The 17,911-nt window shown below is 49.8% G+C and overlaps 1 protein-coding gene across 4 annotated transcripts in view; it reads right to left on the reverse strand.

Moving 5' to 3' along the window:
• Positions 1-17,911, reverse strand: part of Liprin-beta (liprin-beta 1) — a 104,596-nt gene that overhangs the window by 39,486 nt on the left and 47,199 nt on the right. For 3 of the 4 annotated variants that reach the window (XM_077705029.1, XM_077705028.1, XM_077705026.1), the window contains 3 exons: positions 17,353-17,517; positions 12,780-13,002; positions 2,823-2,931 (listed from right to left, as the gene is read on the reverse strand). In XM_077705029.1, the coding sequence (XP_077561155.1) occupies positions 2,823-2,931; positions 12,780-13,002; positions 17,353-17,517 (497 nt within the window). The remainder of the gene's footprint in view (positions 1-2,822; positions 2,932-12,779; positions 13,003-17,352; positions 17,518-17,911) is intronic. The other variant, XM_077705027.1, reaches the window with a different exon arrangement.

Below are 17,911 nucleotides of genomic sequence, written 5' to 3' on the forward strand. Positions count from 1 at the left end.
CGGAGTTACTAAAAATCTGTGTTGCAAGCTTAACTCTCATTTTCAGCATCTTAGATGGGTCGACGTGATTATACGTTATTTTTGGGCATACTCTAAGTTCACCACAGTGCTTGCTGTTTGCAACGAACAGGGCATCATAGCATGACCATCTAATGAGCTTGCCATCTTTCATCAATACCTTCTTGTCGTGTAGTCGGTTCCTGATGCACTTAAAAAAGTGAGGGGTGTCAGATAGGACATACACCTTCCTTAAAGTGTCCAGTGGGTGCTCGAATGCATTCAGCACGCCACCCAGTGCGTCACTGATTCCAAGCTGCTTCCACATGGAGCGGTTGGTGGATGCTCCATCGCACACAACGCCGTCAATGAACACTCCGGCCTGCTCAAGTTTCAGGATGCACTGAATCAAGAGCTGCGCTAAAAGAGTCCCCTTAGTCGGTCCTTTGGACGCAAACACTGCTACGGGCTGCAAATAGTTCTCGCCGAACGGGGCAAAAGCAAAAACCAGGCGGTGATCTGCGAGCTCACTACTCTGATCCTTTGTTTCGCCATGATCAACGAGGCCAGTGTACGTCATCGTTTTCGAATTGACGGATATTTCCTTCCTTACTTGAATTTCGTCAAATATCAGCATCCCTCTGCGCTGAAACTGTGACTTGGAGGAAATTTTAATCTTGAAAGCTTTGAAAAAGTTTTCATCAAAGCCACACTTGAGGCCAACCATGCTTATGTACTTTCTTATCGTAGTGATGCGTGGGCAACGGCAGTACATCATTACTGCGCAAAAAAGCGTATGTAGCTGGGCTGCGGATGTTCAGAAGAAGACACAACAGGAGCCAGTCATCCGTATACCGTCTGTTTGTTTTTGAAGTGCACTTTGCGGCTGATATGCATTCTTCTAGCAGAAGAAGCTGCGCTGGTGGCAAGTTGAGGCGCTGCAATTTTTCAGCGATGTCTTCTTCCTGCAGCTTTGTAAGTTCTTTCCTGGAAGCTTGCAACTGCTCCAACAGGAGCTTGTTCCTTCTTGCGAGGCGTGCTCGTGATCTTTGGAGTGCATAGCTTGCTCGCCTCAAAGCGTGGAGCTTCTGTTTTTGAGCAGGTGCTATTTCCAACCTGATGCGCTTCAATGGTCGATCCTGTTTGGCTCTTGCAGCTCGACGATCGGCATGTATTCGCAATGTATCAGCAAGGCCGCTCCAGAACTGACAGATGGTTCCACTGGGTGGAACTAAAAGGCACCTGTTGTGTCTCCAGTTCCCCTGGCAGTCCACAAAAGCACACTCAGGAGGGACACCAGGAAAATCCATTAAATTCGGCCCTCCGCAACACACGCTAGTGCTGTCGATGACGCTGAGCATAGTACCCAGTGCCGATACAGTCGAGACTGACGGATTTAAGCCCAAAGCAGCAGTACCTGCTTGTTTTCCGAAGACGGTCATGTCACTCTTCACATGCAACGCCTTCCGATTGAACACCAGCGAAGAGCCGTCGCTTGTCCTGTGCGTCACTGCAGCGTCTATAAAGACGATGTCTCTCACGCCTTCTGCGTCAGTGAGATGCACAGCCCACGAAGATTGTGGTAGACTAATGCCAGGCGTCGAGTTAAAAAGCTCTCCAAAAGATGAGTCATGCGAGGCATTTGCGTAGGGCTCAATCACAGTGCTGCTGTCACAGGGCATTTCCGCGCTTACTCCTGAAGCACTGCAGATCTCACCAGGCGACGTCGGCATGGGCTCACAGCTGCTTCCACTGTGAGAAGTGCTTCTTGAAGGGGCTACATGATGGGCTTGTCTCTTCACTTGCTTGCGAGGGCTTTTGATCTTCTTGGAGAGGTATCTTGGCGCTCCTTCGAAAATCGACGGCACAGCGACTTTCGCTAGGCCGCTCTTCTTCTTCCAGACATCAGTACATGGCCATCTGTTTCCGCGGACCAAGTCTTCATGATAGAATGCGGGGTGAAATGCTTCTCGCAGACTCTGTCCGCCCTTTGAAGCACGCGGTCCTTTCGAGGTACTGCACGTCTCCATGCTTCGAGCCTCGATGGGTCGTGCTGCGACGTGAAAAGCGAATACTTTTCCCTGCACGACTTATACCCCATTTTGCAAAACGGAACAAAGCACTTTCCCATCGCGCATGCTCGTGAATGAGTTCTTAGCTTACAGTTCTTGAGCACAGCAAGTGAAAATGGCACAAAAACGTCGCACAAACAGCACAAATGCCGCGCACACAGGGATGAAAAGCACTGACAAAGAGAGGAGCCAGGCGCGGGCGAGCCACAGGTTGCTACCACCCTCTCTTGGTGCACCGCGGAAGGAGAACAACGCCTCCCCTTGCCCACGAGCGGCTCGCCCGCGTTGTTCGCTCACCTAGAATACCTCTTACACCATGGACAGAGAGCACCAAAAAAAACTATTTCATGACAGTTGTGTAGAGGTAAATACTTAAACCCGCCAAAAAAAAAAAAAAGAAAAGAAAATCAAATGAATTAAATAGCAATGAAGATGGCTGCTGTCAAGGGCCAGGTTGTGACTATGCGTGGTAAGAAATGAGGTGTAAAGGCTTGCCTCTCAGTTAAAACCATAAAAATACACTTAATAAGAGGAATCACGGGGCCATTGGACAAAAAGAACAATTTCATCTTTAGAGTTCTGTGAAGTGTGTTGTGTCAAGCGCATTACATTGTACAAGGACGTGGATTATGGACAGGCTCTTCCCACACGTGCTACACAAGCCTTTCCATCTGGCAATCGCAGCATCCCAGGAGTGGACCCAACTGAGGAAGCCAGCCAGCGAGAGAAGAAGAAGAAGAAGCAGAGCCTCACCTTCCGAGGATCTTCTTGAGGCCTCGGCCCTTGCTGTGCTTGAGGGTGGAGGGTGGCGAGTACGTCTGGCAGCCTGCGCCCGGACGCATCACCACCAGCTCGGGCTGGGCTGCACGCATCAGGCATGGCACAGGGACAGGCCTTCAGCCCGGCAGTCTCTCCCTCTCCCATCACGCTTTGCGCTTTCATCACAAAACCAAGAATGCAACATCTGAAACAGTTGTGGGTAAAATGCCAGTGCGCTTTCCTGCTAAATGTGTTTTGCCCACTCTTGTTCACCTCAACGTAAGGGGGCCACCTGTACATCGATTCATGTGGTATTCGTCTATTTGCATGTGTTGCTACTGTATGGCCCCACACGAGTACATGCAAGGCCTCTTCACAAGTGCTATCCTTGAGAGTTCTATTGGGCACTTGTCAGTGACAACTACTCTGTCACACAAGCATCTGTGTGGCTCTCATGGCAGCAAAAACCAAAGCTGCCCACTCCTGCAACACAGGCGCGGCAAATGTGTCCGTGACCGCTCGCAGAGATGCTAAGCAGAGGGAGGTCACCTGACCACGGAACACACAAAGGCACACACACACACACACACACACACACACACCTAACAACAGATGTGGTCACTTGCATGGGAACGACCACCACACACACTGCGCACCAAGTGTTTTAAATGTAAGCAGCTTCGAGGTGGACTAGTTTGATCACGGATAAGAACTGGAAACCAAATAGACAAAAGGAAAAATAAAGCAGCTGCTTTTGCAGCTCTCAAACAACCAAGCTGCGTTGCTAGCAGAAGTTTGCACTGGTGTTACTGCCATGTTTTGCAGCATCATTAGTGGCATATGCAGGCACAAGTTAAGAATGGCTTGTGTAGTGTATCCCTCTGCCCGAGCGATGGACTTCCGAAGTCAATGCACGCATGTATTTTGGAAGGAGACTGCGTTTAATGCGTGACATTACCTGCCTTTTGTCGCCTAGTTTGTTTGTTGTCACAGCAGCAGTTCATAAGCTTAGGTCCGAAAACTCCCAGATACAGCCCATGTCACATTCGAAATGATCGCACTCATGTGCTCTTTGAACCATGTGACGGAGCAGCCAGCTGCAGTGATTCATTCTCAAGTTTTGTTTGTTTTTTTCTCACAAGTATAGTAGCCCCCAAGGGGCTCGAACGAAACGAAAACGAGGAACAAAAAACGAAAAAAAAAAGAACATTTGTTGGCAGAATAAAAACGAAAATGTAATGATATTTATTGTTTCGTTCAGGGGAAAAACCAATAAAATTTTGTTTCAGTTTCCGGTTTTCAGATTTCGATTTTCATGTAGCGAGGTATTACATAGCCGTAGATCTCCTGGCATGAAATCTTCTCTCTTCTCTCTCTTCTCTGTCAACCCTCTGCCTTCTTCCATACTCTCTCATTGTGCTGATAGGTGCAGTGCTGAGCTCCCCGCGTGATTGCCGCGGCTATCTGGCTGCGACGCAACAAACGCCGCAGCCTTGTTTGTTTATTTATTTAGCTAGCTAGCTTAATAAAATACCCAAGTTAGCCCTATGGCATTGTTTAGGCGGTGTGGTACATAAATAACAAAGAAGAAAAATACAATTCTTGGTGTGAACACCAGCATACACCACACGACTAGCAGCGAAAGCAGCGCATTGCAGCCACACACTCAATGCAAACAGCTACAAGTCATATTGCACTTGTACGCAAGTGCTGCCAGAGCGCAGCGGAAAACATTTCATAAGGAGCGGAAGCAACCGTATCGTGCAGGGCATTTCTAGCTTTAATAGATTTTAGAACAATTCATTTCCAATGCGGAGTCACGCCACAAATATTCACCAATTTTCTTGCTGTTATCCCTTCGTCTGAATGTACACCGGCGGGTGTAGCTGAAGGTACTGATGTTGGTCCATTGCTACCTCCTTTCATACAATCTGTTTTATGATCAAACACACGAGTTTTAAATTTTTCCATGAGACAGACTGCCTTAAACTTTTAATAGTAACATCGCAACTATAGGAGTTAATAACAAAGCCCACAGCTAGATTATGAATTGCCTCAAATTTATTCATAAGAATTTCAAATTGGGCGTTGCAGACAAACGCAGCCTACTCAAGAAGTGAGCATACGAGCGGAGCACGCTGGATTTCCGGAAGCTTTCAGAGTTCGCACCTGAAAATTGTCTGTTTCGTACAAAATGGGGAGCACCAAAACAAACAGCGCTGGAGGATTTTTCCTCTACAACCGCATCTCAACCAAACCTCGGTGCCAAACTGAGGACTGCCAGAGAACAGGGTGGCAAGTTGGAGCTTCATTTACAGCTGTGCCATCACAAGTTACATGACAAGGAGTGCTGAAGCGTTCTCGAATTTTTTTGTGGGCAGTTGAGTCATTTAACAAATATTTTTACAAAAATAAAATTAAGCGTCGCTGCATCTTTTTTAACATTTGCATAATTTGAGCGCCACAGTGGGGAGCTCCAGATTAATTCTGACCCCCTTGGAACCACATTTAACGTGCGCCAAAGTCTCGACACACAGTGTTTTCACTTCTCGTCTCTATCTGAAAAACAGCCACCACGGCAGCCGGGATCGAAGTCGTGTTTCCGGGCTCGGCAGCGAAACTCCTCAGCCATGGCCCACCGTAGCAGGCAAAACAGATCGAGTGAGCACCCACGGATAGCTTTGCAAATTCGTGGGGACACTGCCTCCCGCCAAAACTCCGCGCAACTGTACATACTGCACACTTGGGCTGCAGTTTAAAGCACATTCTGTCGACTTTGCCTACAAGCGCATTCTTGGCACCTTCCAGTGAGTCAATCAAGCCGTCAGCGACATCCTTGTGATGGTACTACAAAGGATGCTGCAGCCTTGGTGCTCATGTTGTCGCTCGATAGCTGGCAAAGCAGCCTCCTTAGAGCTGAAAGCACCACTACGTGTGTGCCCTTTCGATATGCTGCTAGCTTAACATTACCATCGCCCGTTACAAAATTCTTGCGAGAATAGGTTACTCGCACTGTGCTGCATAGAATCCCATCCGCTCAATGGTGTCAGCAGACGGTGCTTCAGGACCACTCCGTAGGCGGGCACAACTGCAACAGTGTGCTGTTGAGCCCAGTTTCAACAGCTAGGCAGAGGATCTTTCCACGAACCTAGCACACATGTGGTCAATGTGTGGCCACATGAGGTCAATGTGTACACTAGCCTCCTAATGTGCTTCAAGTTTCCCTCCTGTTTCACGTAAATGCCGAAGAAGGATGCAGTAGGTAAGACCAAAGAGTACCATTGCCAAGCATAATTCACAAGCACCTTCTTTTCAATGGCCCATAACCGATTGGTAAAGGTTTAAAAATGCACTCTTTTCAGGTATGCGTACCTCTGCTACTCTCCACGTGAGTGCAAAGTGTGTTTTGCAAACCAGAAGAGATTCATAGTTAAAAACATAAGATAGCTGACCAAAGCTTGATTAAAAAGGGCGTTTTGGCTCCCATACTGACGCCTTGTTCACTCAGCAAAAAAGTCCAAAGCTTCTTGCTCATTTGTTTGTTTGTTTAAATGCATTCACGCTGCACAGGCGATGAGGTGCGTCGTAGTGGAGGGCTCTGGATTATTTTCCAGTACCTGAGATCTTTAATAAGCACCGAAATCTCGAACACGCAGGCATTTTTCCCTTTGCCTCCATCAGCAAAGTGGCCGCCGTAGCCGGGAACTGAACCCGGGTCCTTGGGCTCAGCAGCACAACGCCTTAGCTACTAAGCCATTGCAAAAGAGCTCTAAAAGCAATTGCCTCAGGCATCTTGCATACGAAGGCGGCAGATTGTTTTTTTTCCCTTTCATTTGAATCACCAGGGCGTCAAGATGGTGTGACAGCTGTTTATTTTCTCTGGCGATAACTGAAAATTTTTTCCTAGGCTATCCTAGTGACCCCACATTTTTAACAACCATGAACCTGACTTCTAACCAACCAGAAGAGATTTTGTCAAAACTTGGATTTCCTTAAACCAGAGGTGCTGGCACATGTCCAGTGCCTGTACTCTGCGTCTTTTTCGACTACAGCGCTGTTTCTGCACCCGTCCTCGGTGCTCCCTGTGTTAGCCAACCTACAGCAGTGAGCATCAATCAGCACAACTGGGGCCTTTTCTTAAATTCACAGCTCCACAACAGTGATGAGAGGACGATGAGGCACACAGGCCTCCTTGTTCGTGAATTCAAGAACACGGAGAACCAACCTGCCCAAGCATCAATGCCAACTGGAGCCAGCAAATTGCTCACCTTAACCTTGCACAGTGTAAGAGAGATGATGCGCAACACTTAGGGAATTTTCTATGCTCTGCAACATGATCGTAGCCCGACTATCCCCAAACTCCGCCCTACCAACTCTGCACTCGACCTCGATGTTGAGTGAAATCACACGTAGTGATGCTCCAGTTTGCGCATTGGGCACAACTAGCACATGGGGGAAGCGCATTGTTAAACAACAGCCTATGCAGGGAGGGGGCACCAATACGGTGGCTGCAAAAAAGGATGAACAAGGGCATCACACGTCACACGTGGGCCGGCACAGTGCTGCTGAGGTTCTGTGGCTCGGCTTAGGCGTGCAGCCAAGTGAGCAGCCAGCATCCCCAGTGCGCGGCATGCAGTGGACATGCAAGAAGCCACATAAGAAGGCAGGCACCCAGCAGGCCGCCAGTGTTGAGCAAAGGGCGCCACGCAATACGATGCTGCACTAGGGGCAAAAGTGAGTGCACCCTGAACAATGGCCACGCACACCGCACTACGCCCAGCCATTGGAGAGATTTGGATTCACATTACGGGCTTCAACATAACAAAGCTACACCTTGGCTATGAGGAACCATAGCAGAGGGCTCCAGATTAACTTGGGGCACCTGGGGGTCCTTAACGAGCGCTGAAATCTCGACACCCGGGTGTTTTTGCTTTTCACCTCCATCTGAAAAGTACCAGCTACACCCGCATAAATGCAGAACTGATACTGCCTCCATCGGCGTTTGCACTGCTGGTGGATCCAGAATTAGAACAAAGGGCGACGCCTACCGCTTAGAAGCATTTGCAACAGATGAGTTGGGCGCTACTCTTGCGCTTTTAACAGCAAAACATTACATAGTGACGCAACCTGTGCTTTTTGTACTCATTTTGGCAATATAGTACTCATTTGGTATTTTGTACTCATTTTGGCAATTTTGGCAAATGAATAACATCGACATCCAGCCATCACAGAGGTAGGATTGAAAAGTCTGAAAATGTCGCACGTGCGTGGTTGACAGCTCAACAGTGTCAGACGTGCTTACAAGATCTTTTTTTTAGAGTCAACAGCCAGTCGCCTTTGCAATTCTATCTTCAGAGCGATCGTACGTTCACTACTATGCTGGGTAAAGATCAGTCCCACAATGGTTGCCTCCTTTTCCTACTTTTCCTGTCTGCTCTAGAATGTTTTCATCTCATCTTTCAACCTTCTCTGCCCTCCTGACACTTGACACTACCAGTACCCCTCCAGGTATCCCTGTCCCTCCCGTCACTGCATTTACAATGGCAGTGCTCTCACGAGGCAGCATGTGTATACATATACACTGACGTGGCCAACTCCCCATAAACACGCTCCGTCAAAAACATTGCAGCAAAGCGACAGGTGAAACCAAGAAATTGAGGGTGAAACCCAGAAAGCCCGCCTCTCCCGCATGACAATGAAGAACCCAAATGGCAAGCACCGCGAACACAAGACCCTCCTCGGCACTTCTCAAGCCCACAGTTTCCATTCCTGAAAGAGAAAAGTGCATTCGACAGGGCAGAGGAACCAGAGCAGTCAGAGAGACACACCCCGACACTGCATGCCTCGATCACAGCCCAGAGGCCAAGAGAGAAGTCAAAAAGGTGCCAAGTGGAGCGCTTCCCATTGAGCACACTACAGCCCCCACCCTGCACCACATGGAGTCACTTTCCAAAAGGGTGAAGTTCCCATTTTCTTTTAGGGGCGAAGCTCCTTAAGGCGTGGGTCTGTCCATCCTCGACGTATGTATGTAGCCACCTCTAGTTTAGTTCTTGGATTGTTTACGAGATGGCGTGGCTACCTCTAGTTTAGTTCTTAGATTGTTTACTAGATGGCGGTACTTGTATATGATGAAAAGATGCACTTGGATTGTTTACTAGATGGCGTGGCTACCTCTAGTTTAGTTCTTGGATTGTTTACTAGATGGCGGGGAGCGTTGTAATAAAATCCGTTCGCTGTTGGCGCGCACTCGGAGTCGCCCGATGGATAAGGCTGCAGATGTGCGAGCCCGCGAGGCAGAAGCGCTCCGTGAAGCTGCGCGACGCCGTCGCCAAGATCCTGCCGTACGAGAGCGGGAGGCCGAAGCGTGTCGTCTCACTGCGCGACGACGCCGCCAAGATCCCAGCGTTCGAGAACGAGAGGCCCAAGCGTCACGGCAACGGCGCGAGGACCCTGCCGTACGCGAAGCGGCACGGCTGCGGCGCGAAGAGGATCTCCAAAACGTCAGAGAACGGGAAGCGGCAAGAAAGCGCGCGTATCGGCAGGCAGACCCCGATGCAGTGAGAGCTCGTGAGGCGTCTGCAAAACGCATCAGGCGAGCTCAGCCCCAAGGTGCCGACGCGCGGTTTAAGCGAGACTTTCTAGACGTTACGTTCGGACACAGATGTAGTGGGCGAACTTTCACTGAAGAGTCACGGTTTTACCGATGATTTCCCCTCAGGAGCTTCGCCCACTCATCATCATTCACCCCGTGGATATGCTGTGAATTTTTTTTTTTAGGGGCGCTACTGCCGCACGTACTGCTTAACTCTACCCTGTACCTTTGCACTGTTTCGCCAGCACGTTTTCACTGTGAGCCTGTGAATATGTTATCAGGCATGTAAATAAATCGCAGGTGACGCTGGGTAGGGCCCTTTCTGTTGGACATTATCTTGAAAGTGATATGCTGCAGCATCCACCTCTGATGAGGGAAAGAAATTTTGAAAGTTCTTCCACAGATGCTTGTGTGAGGCAGCCGGTGCAAGTCGTGAAACTTGTGAGCCTGACAGTGAAGTGGCATTTTGCAGTGGCGCGTGACCATTGGATCCCTCCTGCCTGTCTACTGAACAAAGTATTTCCAGCTTCATGCTATTTGAATCACGGTCTCAACATCTTTGATCAAAGTGTGGCTGTAGCACACATAAGCAAAGTCCCTCCCACGCTGCAGGCGAGGAAATGAAGCTCTCGTTATGCTCGAAGACAAACATGACACCGTTAGGCTTCCTCGGGGCGCATGATCGGCTCTTTCCTAGCAACACCGAGCTTGTAAGAATCAATGGTGACTTTGCACCCCGTATTACAACGGATGCTACCAAATTCGAAGCTATAGCCAAGTATAATGACCAGGCCATCAGGACGCTGGCCAAGCTTGGCTCTCAAATAATCTCGGTAGAACCACCTTTGCAACACATCCCGGGAGTGCCAGTTGCCAGAACCATCCCATTCACTCAAGAAAGCGTGCCGATGGCCAGAGGACCCCGACTGCTCCCTTTCCAGTCAGCGCCAACAACCCTGCCGATCGGTGCTGGACTACGGGAGGAACTAAAAGCAGTCGAGTCGACAGCCGGCACTCCCGTATTCATCACTTTTTCTACAGGAAGCGTTGTGCACAGCATAAGAGAGGAACGGGAAGCAACGAGTTTGCCAGCAGACGCTCCTGGACTTGTCCCTTCTACGGGAAACGTCAGACACTCCTGAAACCACTCTTCCTTGTAGCCAGGCAGCACTTTAGAACAGCCAGCCCTGCATGAACACCGCAGGCAATCACAGCTGCAAGGATGGACTTCCTCTATCACAGCCACGTCCAGTAAGTAGCCAACGGAAGACGCACCCACAGCGCCCTTACTCAGTTCCTTTGCCGAAGGGCTACATGAATGTCAGTCTGTGTCCGACTCATGCTGAACACAAGGAACAATGCCCATTATTATTCGCGTGAATGAGTCATCAACCAGCAATTTGGCCACTGTGGATATGGAAAATGACAAGAGAAAAGAGCCAAGCATCTCCAATGCCCACTCCAGTGCTGCACCAATGGCAAAAAAAGCCACGTGCCTCATACAACGAATCGGCACCTGTCCGTACACCCTGACAGACAGAACCCGCAAGCTCCTACAAACGTGACTGCCAGGGCTCCAAGATCACCCCTACTTGACGAAAAGTGCACCAAAGGTCTTCTGTCAAACCGGACACTTTGTTACATGCCCAGTACCAAATATTCAAAGCTTGTACTGCTCCGATGGGCGAAACAATGTTTGGAACGACCATAGAGGAATCAGCTTGCCAGTGTGAAGATGACAAGATGATGTTAGCCAAAAGGACGTTGTGGGTATCACTAAAGGACACCGCTGCGTTGTGGGGAAAACTGGGCATGGTGACAGAGCTGCAGTACAGTTTGGACGAAGACGGTCATCCAGTGGACTGTTCTGACAATTTGTCGCTCATTGAAAGCAGCAACTCCAGTGCATTTAAAAATGTTACAGCTGCTCAACGCAAAAACGCAAATTTTATTTAAGCGTCTGGACACACGGATTCATGGATGATGACTGCACTTCAACTCGGTTTCCTTGCAAAGCCTCATGGTGGTGACCATGTAGGTTCATTCGTTCTTTATTGAAAGGCAAAAAAGGAAAAGGAGAATGTGGTCAAGTGGACGACATGCCATCTCTGATCATTACCATCGACTGTACAAGCGATGACACGTTCAACTCTGACAAGTGTTTTGCCACCAAGACGCCACCACAGCACCACAAAGAGTGCCACCACGTGAGAAGCAAGTTTGGCGGAAGTAAGCATTCGTCTTCAAAAACACCCTTGCTTTCAGAAGCGCACGCCAAAAAGGAAGAGCCAAACCGAGCCGCAAGAAATATCAACCGGTGCATCTACCTCAAGTACACAACAGACTGGAAGTCACCATTCAAAAAATTAAAGCCATTCCACTCGATGTGAAAGCTGTCAGTAGTGCAGAGCTGCGATTCGCCATAATTGGCTGTATACCACCGTTATCCGCTCACTGCTACCACCCCATGCAATTCAAATTTCCCACCTTTGCAGTGCTCGCGCGCCCCCCGCCTGAAACTGCGCCGGTGGGAGTTCTGTTCTTTTTGTGCCTTTCTCCCCGCACGTGCCAGCGTTGCACTGCCACATTTTGCGTTTAAGAAACCAACCCAACGGGCGTCCTGAACTAAAGGAACGCGGGCGCTGTCGCTTAATTACGTATATTTTTCCTCAAATGTACCTATGGTTTTCTTTGCGCTAAACAACGGGAAGATGTATGACAAACACCAGTGTTTCACGAGTTTCGAACGCTTATGACTATATAAACCGCTTGGCTTTCGAAGCCTCTGGGGTATGCCACGAACAACAGCGTTACTCCGGGATGCCGCCTTCGTGCTCCATATACTTGGGTCGAGCGAGCGAGCTAGGACGACAAGGCGAGCGCCTAAAGTGCTCTGCACTTAAGAGGTATTCAAGCTGCATTCACACAAGTTTGTCACAGAGGAAGAGTTGGATAAGGAGGCAGCTATGAAGCCAGTCAAGCTTTTCCACAGCAAGGACTTGTTGACGAAAACGGACGTGGATTATCAGTGCACTCAAAGACAGAAGGTCTGGACCCTATATTTTCAGGAATGGAGACCTGCGCCTTCCCCTGGAAAGGCATGTTGAAAAAGGGGTCCATGGGATCAGCCTGCATCTCCCCGGAGGGGAGAATGTAGAAAATGAGGATGAAGAAGTATTGAAGGAGGAAAAGGTAGCAGTTTGGAATGGTGGCCTCCTGTCTATCTCTTCTCTTCGCCCAGCCAATCCTAATAACACCTTATTCTGTCTTAGATCCCGGGGCTGGTGCCCAATGGGAAGGGTCGCTCCGACCAGGCAGGAGAGGAAGGGAGAGGGAGAGAGAGAGAGAGAGACCGTCACCTAGTTGTGGGGCGCTGCAGGCTCGGCGAGAGGGCCGCAAGCGGAAAAAGCCTTTACCGAAGGAGACCCCTGTGGAGCTCTTGCGGCCCCCCCTGAGCAGGGGCTCCTCCCCTCCGGAGGCTGAGGGGGAGGAGGGGGAGGGGACCTCCTCCGGGGGCCTCCGCACCTGGTGGCCGTGCGAGCGGGGGAGGCTGTTGCTGCTGTACTGCCGCAGGGCACCCATCTGGGAACAGGGGGAGAGGGCAACGTGCAACGTGGAGGCTATTCAATGCAGACGTTTGTGCTACTTAGTGACGGAACTTCGTCGCGGTAAAAAAGTTCTGCAGAAATTAAGAGAATGGACCTCTCCCGGGGTACGTTACGCAGCGGCCGTGACGTCACGGAAAGCACACGTGCTGGGTGTGGCCAGGAGGGTGGTTGGCAAAACATTCGGACCGGCGCGCGGCACGTATGCAGTGAGGCTGCATTAGACGCGCCCAAAAGTGGAGTTTTTGTTTATGTGTTGGCTTTTCTGATGCCGGTGGGCTGCTGTGCTCTCGGCTACGCAAATCTTGCGAGCAAAATCAGCGGCATCAGACTTTTCGGAGTCCCCAAAGAGGTAAATTCGGCGTGTATTGTAGATGCGTGCAATGTGCTGAAGAGGCTGGCAGCCAAAGCAGCGACATAGTCTACTCTTACTCACAGCAACATTTCCCATTCTCGAACTTCTGCTGTCCTCCAAAGCGCAGTCATACCGTCTACATTGGCAGTCTGCGCTGATTCGTGCCATGAAATGATGCTGTTTATCAGCCATCTGCTATCATGCAGCACCAGCAGAAATTTGGTCAAGTGAAATAGTGCCGGGGTAGGGGGCAGACGGAAATTTTCTTGCTGCGAAAAATTGTCGTGTTTTGGGGAGGTAGAGTACTGTATTAAAAACACAATGAATGCCTAACCTGCTTAGGCGACGTGAAATAAAGTTTTTGACGAGGGATCCGCGATAGCCGCCTGCCGCCAGATCGACAACGACAAGATTGGTCTTATGGGGGATCTGTTCAACACGAACGAAATTAATTGCTTGTAAGTGCAATAAAGTTTTACCTTGATCAATTATATTCTGCCTTGAGGATGCGGCAGAACAGAGATGCTTGCCGTGCTCACATGTAGCATCGCGCCTTCAACGCGAGATGGGCCGCTCACACGACTCGAAAAAACTCGAAAAATGTGTTTGCCCTAAGCGAACAGACTCAGTGAATGTATTCTTTTGTTGTGGCCTCCCGACGCTGGCGTATGCAGCGGGCGTACAAGGACACTAACTTTAACTATCATGAAAAACTGACTACCGAAAATTATTTCAGTGGACTGTCGCAAGCTATACGTGCACTAACCATAAGTGGCTGCTATGTTACTCTCACAATGACGATGAAGCGTTTAGCGATTTCGCTGGGGAAAAAGGTAACAAAACAATCGGTAAATCACGTAAAGAACGACATCATCGCTATATCTTTATTGCAATAATTTTTGGCTGTTGATCTTCATATATTTGTTTCGTTGCTGCTAATTTTACTTTTTAACCCTTTCATGCTTTACCTTTACCTTTTCCCCTCGACATGAAATCGTGTGTACGCCACTGTCTCCGGGCGACGCAAAGAGAACAGGGAGCGTATACGCTGCCCGAGGCACCACGCTTAGCTTAAGCGGACCTCGAAAGCAACAATCAATTAGCTTTCCTTGGTATGTGTCCGAACACAAAGAATTTTAGAAAAACATTCTTGGAATGCTTCGCAACAGCACCAACTTTCAGAATGACTCGTTTAGGCTGTTCTGACGCGCACTGATTATCCGAAAGCGTCGCCCTTCGGTTGACCGTACGGTAAACGAAAGTGTTGCGGAGGTTGTAGATGCGGAAAGCTACATGGAGGTGCGACAAGATAGCTAGACCCCCCCCTGCAATGTAGGCGGCCAGTGACGGCCCAAACCAACGGCACATTGTTCCTTTCGGGCGCCGCGCGGTCAGGCCGGGCCATCGGCGCAGGCGCGTTCTGCCAACCGCCACCGCACTTCGCGGCCGCCAGCAGGCGCCACCTGTCGCGCACGTGCGCTTCGTGACGTCACGGTGTTTACATACAGGGAGAGGTCCATTATGTACCAATGTGTACCATTCTATGCCGCTTGTCTTGAGTGCGAGTTTTTTACACCAACATTTTTTGTTTTTCTTAATACAGTCAGACCAATTATCTCCATTTACACTATTATAACGATTACATGTGGAACTTCCGCGAAATCTGCATTATTGTGGAAATGGAGGGCGTTACACGTTTCGCCCTTTTAAGTATTTTTTAAAATATTTTTCTTATTTTCAAGTTTTTCAAGTTCTTGTGCGACCAGCTAACTGAATTTGCACTGTTACAGCAATTACAGGTGAAACTTCTGGGATGTCTGCCTTTTTGTGGAAATGCGGGTCATTACACGGTCCTGGCTGCGGGGGTACTCGGCAAGGAATGTTACGCATTAAAAGCGCTAAAAGACGGGGACACAAGAGGGACATTCTAGCGTCTGTGCTTCGCAGGCAACATTCTGCATACATTGTTAGCAGCACCAAAGGACCTGCATCCGTTAATACCCGACACGTGAGATGCCCGACACCTCCGCACACCACTTTCAATGATGGCAGCCAACACTGCCAGCCGACTCCATCACACTATGCTCCATTAAGAGAAAGTCCATCAAAATGCCACGGCAGAGTCTTTCTGAACGCAGCTTCACTGCCCGCTTGTAAGGAAGGTCGGCCCACTGTTTAAGACCACTACCCACTTGAGGCCGCTGCCAAAAGGCCACGGGCGCTTGTTCTTTATCCAGTGAAGTCTGCGCTGCATGAAACTGCTCTGCCATTTTATTATGATTGTTGGTTTTTTTTTTGGTGTAAGGCCAGCTAGGGCAAAGAGCGCCATACGAAAGTGATTACCACAAAAAGTTAGGTATTAAAATGTATAAGTCAGTCAAGTACTAAACTCAATTAAAGGCGATGGGTAATGGCTGGTGTATAGGGTCACTTTTGATTATGCACGATAGGAAATGAGGTTCAAAAAACTTAACACCTGACAAATACTTGAAAACATGTTTCCCAGAAACCACGGCATGGTCACCCAAAAACAACGATGGGTGTGTTCTCTGTAGAGTTCTCTGGAGTGTTTGTGTCGTGCTGTGTCAAGTGCCTTGCATGTGATTAGGATGTGGACTACCGATAGGCCCTACCCGCACCTGCTACACAAGGGTCTTGGAGACCCATGCTCTGCCATTTTAGCCAACCCCTCAGCCAGCAGTGCTGAGAGCACCCTGCTCTGACCAAAATTACCAGCTGAGCGTGCCACTTCAAGTGCCCTGCAAAGCATGGTGCAGCATCAGTGGCTGCACGGCAAAACCGGCGTTGGCCCACGTAAACAGTGCCAGCTTGGAGGCAGTGAGACCTGGCTGCAGACCTCGTGTGTGCACAGCTTTTCAGGGGGGCCCTGCCATGACCACGATACCATCATCCCCCTCCCCTGCATGTGGCTCAGCCTCTGGCGAGTGTAGACGCACATCAGTGTGGCTCCACTATCCCTGGATCTCACCACTCAACAACATCGGCCCTCATCGCCGCCCATCCCCTTCTCCAAGCCATCTTGTTTTGTCAACCCCTCGCCCTCCTGCAGCAGCCATGGGCTTGACCCCCTCCATAGCACTGCCTCACTCCCCAGCTGCTAACCCGCCACCATGAAGGGCTTGCCTGAGAATCTGCAAGCAGCATGCCTGACAGCACCACTCTGGCCTGTTGTAAGTACATGCACACTGTAAAGTGTGCAAGGTACAAATGTGCAAACTTGTTTTTGAAAAAACAACCATGTTGTTTAGGCACGGGGGCACGACGCAAAAGGGACGTTACGGAAGCATGGAAAATCAGCCGGGAGGGGTTGATATGCACGAGTCATCCTTCGGTCAGCCTACAAGATGCAGAGTTGCCGTTTCTGGGATGACACGTGCAGTGGTAGCACACTATACCTGATAGGTTGTACTTTTTATGTCTGGTGTTATTTTTTATTGTGTTAATCAGTTAGGTTATGTGGGTCGGTTGCACTATATATTTCCATTTCTTAACAAACGTTGCCAGTTGCTAGTAGCACGTCGTCCTGTGCATTTCTTTCCTTGTTCAACGTCTTTTCTGTGCCTGTTTTTAAGATGAATCAATGCCAAGTCACCCCACTTTCCATCCTGTTAAAGTGGATCAGCTGAACAGCCCCAAAACGCGATTGCAACAGCTGGGCAGACAAAGTGCCCAACCAACGTCCTTGGGGCTTTCACGCAGACTCATCATGATAGTAAAGCAGGACTGGGGCCCAAGCGGTACCGCTTGGAGCACCAGGGACCGACAGTGTGCGCACATCCTGGTGAACATGATGCAGTGTGGCGCCACCAACTGCAAGTACCCGGCCAACAGGAACTGCCTCGCAGGGGATGAGAGGGGCCGAGTGCAGCAGCCACACTTGCCACCACACCAGCCACAGGGAACCCTTTCGCCCACCGTTCCATGTGAGGCGGCCGCTGCAAATTAACCCACCATGTGCGAGCCGTCGTCGCTGCTGGGGCGTGGCGCCAGCTGCTGGGGGGTGCTGGAGCGCAGCAGGGCGGCCGAGTGGGAGGGCGGGGAGGGCAGCGTGGCCGAGGCGCTGCGCGGGGGGCACAGGGGGGGCTTCTCCTGCAGCCGCAGCTCTGCTCCAACCGACTGCACGGACACACGGGGCGGCAGTCGTCAGCCACGCCACCTACCTCTAGGCGCTCGTCCACGCTCACACAGGCTTGCGTCAAAGAGGCAGAGTCAAGCAGTCGCTAGAAAACTAATAATAACAAGAAGAACCCTATTTCTACTCCGCAGGGCAGAGATGCAGAATATTTACCTGCACATCCCAAAAACTTTTCTCCCCTTTGTCCCTTTTACAGGTGACAAAATGTAAAAGCTGTGCCTGTATTCGGATGGTTGAAGACCTCGCGAATGGCACGTGCTACTGGGTTCAATGATGAACGAGCTTTCCTGACATGCAGAACAGGCTACAAGGACAGCGCTGGACTTGGGGCTTGCAATTGTTAGTTTAAAAAAAATTGGCTGTTTCTCTTTCCTT

Source organism: Haemaphysalis longicornis, unplaced genomic scaffold (genome assembly GCF_048455015.1).
Source record: "Haemaphysalis longicornis isolate Haplotype H1 unplaced genomic scaffold, Haemaphysalis longicornis Haplotype H1 scaffold_3, whole genome shotgun sequence".
Taxonomy (NCBI): Eukaryota; Metazoa; Arthropoda; class Arachnida; order Ixodida; family Ixodidae; genus Haemaphysalis; species Haemaphysalis longicornis.